We start from the raw sequence: 6,321 nt of genomic DNA on the forward strand, positions 1-6,321 counted from the left end.
GGGACCCACATGGAAACTATGCTTGGCAGCTACTATATATTTGCAGGGAGGCCAAGGTCCAGCCCATGTATGTTCTTTGGTTGGTGGTTCAGAATCTGAGAGCCCCAAGGATCCAGATTAGTTGACTCTTTTTGTCTTCCTGTGAAGTTCTTTTTCCTTTCGGGGCTGACCATTCTTTCTTTCTATTCTTCTGTAAGAGTTACACACTGTTAGGTGTGAGTGTCTGTATCTGTCCAATTCAGTTGCTGGGTGGAACCTCTTAGAGGACAACATGCTCCTCTTGGCAAACATAACATAGTAGTGTCAGGGACTGGTGTTTGCTCATGGGATTTGTCTCATGTAGGGTCAGTAATTGGTAGGGTAGACCATCAGTTTCTGCTTCATTTTCTGTGCCTGTATTTCTTATAGACAAGATACATTTTAGGTTGAACGTTTTGTGACGAGTTGGTGTCTCTATCAATTCAATGGTGCTCCTTCCTGGCTACAGGAAATGGCCTCTTCGTGTTCCATACCCTCAATGCTGTGAGTCATAGTTTAGGTTACCCCCATTGATTTTTGGGTGTCTCCCTTATCTCAGGTGTCTTTCTCACTCTGGAGATGCCCCCACCTCCTCTACCCTGTCAGATGCAGATTTCTATTCATTTTCAATTCATTCTAACCATCACTTATGCCTTCCATACCTGATCCTGATCTCCCATTTCCCCTCCTTTCAAGTCCCCTCCCTCCATCTGTCTCTTTTGACTATTGGCCCTTCTAAGTGAAAAGAAGCCTTTTCACTTGTTTAGAGTATGTGGGTCTGTGGAAGGTATCATGTATACTTACAAGTGACTAAATATCAGGCATGCTTTGGGACTGGGTTACATCACTCAAGATTATATTCTCAAGTTCCATCAATTTTCCTATAAAATTCATGATTAAGTGGACACAAATTGGAAAGGAGCCAAGAATGTGTTGTAATGTATGGTTTGAATCCAATCTGACATGAGTCCAAAGAGACAGCGGTCAATTATTTCTATGGTGTTTATGCCACTATTGCACCAATGGAAATACCTTGTCAAACCGGTCATTATAATTCTCAGGGTTCATAACTTGGTCAAGCTGAAGATTACTTATTTTTCTAGTATCATTAAATGCACAAAGTCAGTCGCTGGCACTACAAAAGCTATAGAGTAAAGATAAATTATCTAGGTGTGTGCCAGCTTGATTTCATCATGCTCTGTGACTTTAATATGTTGTTTCTTAATTATTAAGGTCTTTCCATTAAGTTCTTGAGGATAAATAAGAAGCATGGCAATAATCTGAACACTTTGGGGGAACTCAGTGGGACTCCACGTCTAAAGACTCCCAAAGAGGTGACCCATTCCCAGTGCTGGGATTTCAGTTGCTCCTTTGAATTGTCTGGGTGATGGCATTTCAACTCTTGTATGTGTACATGTGTATTGAAACATAAACATATTTGCATATAGCATCTACAGTAGTAAGTGTCCACATTTTTGAAAGGTTTTTATGTTAATTAATCTTCTTTATATTCCTTCCATTACTCTGCCTTCAAAAATCACCAACCCATTTAATGTTTCCTGTGATATCATTCCATTTTAATATTTTATATCATTGAATTCTGTCTACTCTGCCATTAAAGCATTCCTTAACATATGAGACCTTAATAATTTTCTGATCACTATAGATATTACAAATAGCACACAAATATTTAAAAGACTAAAGGTAACATTCACAAATGAGAAAAAAACAGTTGCTATTTGTCCTTCTGAGTCTGGTTTAACAGAAGAAAAACTCACTGCTGAATGTTGTGGTGCACACGGTGGATCCCAGCACATGGGAGACTGATGCAGATGAATCAGAAGATCAAGGCCATGACTGGCTACAAAATACATTGGGAACTAACATAGTCAACATGAGACGCAGGGTCAAAAAAAAAATAGTAAGAAGAATCAATGGAATAAAGACAGGTGAGAGACAGGCAGGCTGGAAGGCAGGACACTCCCTCATCCGTGGGAAGTGAACTGACTAGATATTGTGTGGCAGCTGCCTATGCTGACTCCATGGCTGCAACAGCCATGCCATGTCCAAATGGCAGCATCTCAGAGCAAGATTTTACCCCTCAGAAGCAGTGCTGTAGATGCCCTGTTTACAGCTGAGCACTCAGAAGTCACTTGGTCTCTTCAGTCTCACGTGTCTAAACTTACTGCATCTTTTCAAAACTAAACTTAGTTGGCTTACATAAAAGCAGTGAGAACTGAAAATGAGTCTTTCCTCTGGACTTATTATCTGGCCGCCTTGCCCAAAATTATATGTCTGAGATATTCTTCTGTAAGAAATTGGCGTGTAGCATCACTATATATTTGTTTAACTTGTCTCTTTTTGTAATATTCCACAAGGACCAGACCAAAGGTTGTGAGTCCCCAGTCCTTAAACAAACAAGATTCATTTCTGGGGATATTTTGTGAAATAATCCTTATTTCAATTTATAGCAAGATATGCTTAAGTTTAAATCCTCCAAAGTTTTTGGGATAGGAAAGTAGATTGATGAAGGAAAACAATATTAAAGCTAGAATATAGCACTAATTTAATGAGTACTAAGCTTTCTACTACTTCTTGTTTTAAAAGCCTTGATAAGGAGCCGTACTTCCTTAATCTCTGCTGCTCTGTGTTCATGCATTCAGACTGTGAGAAAGCAGTGGGTACCAAATGTTAAGTCTAAAGCAGGGACAAGATTGTCAATTCAGACAGTGCAGGAGTGGGTGGGTTTTCATGCATGATCACACTTGTGAGTGGTTGGTCCCTGCAATTCAGTTGTTGTATGTAATGATTTTGCAACTGTATGTTAAGAGCTAACATTCAGACCAGAGAGTAGAGCTCTGTTCAGAAACATTCTTTCTAGCATGTGTACAATCCCATGTTGCCCCCCCAAACCATTGCCACATAAATTGAGCATCATATTGCATGCCAATATTCCTGGCATTTAGGACAAAGATGCAGGGGAATTAGATGTCCAAGGTTATCACTGGATATATGGAAAGTCAGAAGCCAGCATTGGCTGTATCAAACCTTGCCTCAAATATTGTTTGCAATCCTTCTAAGAAAATATTATGAAGATGTAAATATTGATAACTAAGAATTAGAAACACGCCCATTATTTTACATTTGTATAGCATATGTGCTATATGTTCACTACTCTGTACATAAATACATTCAGAGAGTATTTACTATGCAAATATATTTGCATAAATGTTTTGAAAACTTAAGAATCACATGACATGGTAATTCCAGGACTATCCATCTCTGAGGATATATCTGACACTGACTGTAATAGATAATCAGCAAAGTGAACTCAAAAATAATGAGGTTGTATTCTCTTGGTATGTACTGTAATGATAAGCTGAATTATTTTTAAAGCAGCATGGCCCTATCAGTTGTGGGAGTCCTAAGTTCCAGAGAGAACACTGACAGAATGCTCTGCACAGAGGTGAGGTTAGTTCCTGGGACTTCAAGGAGACATACCAGCACATAATCTATAATGCAAACTGTCGGGTCTGGGACTTGTGGTGTTGCTAGTCAACAGTTGGATGACACAGGGTATAAAAAAAAAAACAATGCATTTTAAATACCCAATATGCCTTAGGGATGTATGTGGATAGCCCCATTTCTATTGTAACTCTCATAGTAGTATCAGTGCTGAAACATAGCTCTGTTCTCAAAGGAAGTGGGTGACTGTGAAACAATCAAATATGAATAAGGTTTCTCAGAGACCCAGACTTGAAATGTCTCACATACCATGTTCTAATATGATAATAGTTTCATGATATATGTATATTAACAGCACAAAGAAAGTTAGGTCAGGAACACAGTGCATTTCTCAAGCTTCCAGCAGGAGGCTCCAGGCAAGGGCCCGGGCGGAGCAGTAGAGCTGCAGACCTGTGATCTCGGCAGCCTGCTAACCATGAAACAGTTTGGCTCTGGCCTCCAGCCCCTTAGGTGAAGACTCCATCAGGGGCCCATTGCCGGTTCCACGTCATGGAGGCTGAGAGGACTCTTCAAGCCAGGGGAGCTGCCTTTTGAAAACAGTGGTCCAGTCCTGCTGGCTTTCCCTGCCAGCCACCTTCAAGACAGGCTCCTGTTCCTGCCAACCCACGGATGGGGAGGTGGGCCCTGGACGTCGCCTTTGTGTGGAAGGCAGCTCTGACCCTGGGCCTGGTCCTTCTGTATTACTGCTTCTCCATAGGAATCACCTTCTACAACAAATGGCTGACCAAGAGCTTCCACTTCCCGCTCTTCATAACCATGCTGTACCTGGCGGTCATCTTCCTCTTCTCTGCCCTGTGCAGGGCACTGGTTCAGTGCTCCAGCCACAGGGCCTGGGTAGTGCTCAGCTGGACTGACTACCTCAGAAGAGTAGCCCCCACAGCACTGGCAACAGCACTTGACGTGGGCCTGTCCAACTGGAGCTTCCTGTACATCACTGTGTCCCTGTACACAATGACCAAATCCTCTGCTGTGCTGTTTATCCTGATCTTCTCTCTGATCTTCAAGCAGGAGGAGCTGCCTGCAGCCCTGGTCCTGGTGATCCTGCTCATTGCTGGAGGTCTTTTTATGTTTACCTATAAGTCCACACAGTTCAACGTGGAGGGCTTTGCCTTGGTGCTGGGGGCTTCGTTCATTGGTGGCATCTGCTGGACCCTTACACAGATGCTTCTGCAGAAAACCGATCTCGGTCTCCAGAATCCCATCGACACCTTGTTCCATCTGCAGCCACTCATGTTTCTGGGGCTCTTCCCCCTTTTTGCCATCTTTGAGGGTCTCCATTTGTCCACCTCTGAGAAGATCTTCTGCTTCCAGGACACTGGGCTGCTCCTGAGGGTTCTTGGGAGCCTACTCCTCGGTGGGATGCTGGCCTTTGGTTTGGGCTTCTCTGAGTTCCTCTTGGTCTCCAGAACATCGAGCCTCACACTCTCCATCTCTGGCATTTTTAAGGAAGTCTGCACCCTGCTATTGGCAGCTCACCTTTTGGGTGACCAGATCAGCCTCCTGAACTGGATGGGCTTTGCCCTCTGCCTGTCTGGCATCTCCCTGAATGTGGCCCTCAAGGTCCTACATTCCAGAGGTGATGGTAGCTCTAAGCCCCTGAAGGGCCTGGGCTCCAGTGCTGACCTGGAGCTGCTGCTTCAGAGGAGCCATCAGGAGGATGAGGATGGTGAAGAGGAGTATTTTGTGACCCAGGGACAGCAATGACCAGCTCAGGAGCAGCAGAAGCAGGCCACCGTGGTCAATGCTGCTGGCAAATCTTGGCCTTAGAGCAGCTGCAAGTAGTGGCCTCAGAGTTGTCAGCAGGGGCTCAGAGACTCTTGCTCTTTCCTGCGAAGCTTGCTCTCAAAAAGTGAATGCCAGGGTCACCCAGGACCAGAGGAGCCAGTGTGGCCTGTCTTCCACCATTGCTCTGGCTCTCAGAGCCAGGGTAAACTTAAGCAGTGAGGTAGTATCTCAGATTTGGACTGTGGGGCATCTGGGAAGTAGTCATGGAGAGGCTGGGCCTCATCACCTGGAGAGCAGCTTCTGTGGAGAGTAGTTTTATTTATAGTTGAAATAATGATTTTCTTCCCCACAGCCCAATGTTGCCTAAGGCATGAGAGCAAGGAGAGCCCTGGGGCCTGGCCTCTCCTCCATTCCCTGCCTGGGGCCCTGACCTCTGCCCTGCTTTCTGTAGTTTATGCTCCTGTCCGTGCCCCAGGCCCTATTCTTGGGGCCATACCCTGGACCCACTGCAGGAAATAAATGAGTGTTTGCTCAGAAAAAAAAAAAAAAAAGAAAGAAAGGTCAGTTTGTTAGAAGATTGTTGGAAATATGAGGCAGACTTCTCAAGGGACCCAGAGGTTTTCTTCTGAAGATGCTTTAGCCATTGGGTTTGTGTAAACTACTCCTGATTACCCAGTACAGGGATACTCTTGGCTCACGCTCAGATGCTCACCTTGTCATAAATTCGTCCTGGTCCTCATTAGTTCAGAATGAAGCAGTGTTCACTCCTGTGATTTCTGGTCTCCACTTTTCTGTTAGAATATAAACGTTCTAGGAACAGGGTGCTTTTTTGGCCTCTGTAATATACTGGACCTTAATTGAGATCAGAGCTAATTAGTGCACAACATTTTGACTCAAATGATTTCCTTTCCCCCATGAGAATAAAACATGATTTTTAAACTTCTGTCCAAATCACCTATAATCTTCATTCAACAAAAGTTTACCAATCAAATGCTATATTGATAGCACCATGCTGTGTAATAATAATGGTAATATGCTGCACTACAGAGCTCC

General features: G+C 43.8%; 1 protein-coding gene across 1 annotated transcript; it reads left to right on the plus strand.

Moving 5' to 3' along the window:
- Window positions 1-4,152: 4,152 nt before the first annotated feature.
- Window positions 4,153-5,247, plus strand: LOC308421750 (solute carrier family 35 member C2-like; the record flags this gene model as incomplete). Its single annotated transcript, XM_080918172.1, has 1 exon — window positions 4,153-5,247. One exon carries the CDS (start codon window positions 4,153-4,155, stop codon window positions 5,245-5,247), a length of 1,095 nt encoding a protein of 364 aa, XP_080774298.1.
- Between the last annotated feature and the right edge of the window lie 1,074 nt (window positions 5,248-6,321).

Source organism: Micromys minutus (assembly GCF_963924665.1).
Source record: "Micromys minutus genome assembly, chromosome: 6".
In the NCBI taxonomy this organism is placed as follows: Eukaryota; Metazoa; Chordata; class Mammalia; order Rodentia; family Muridae; genus Micromys; species Micromys minutus.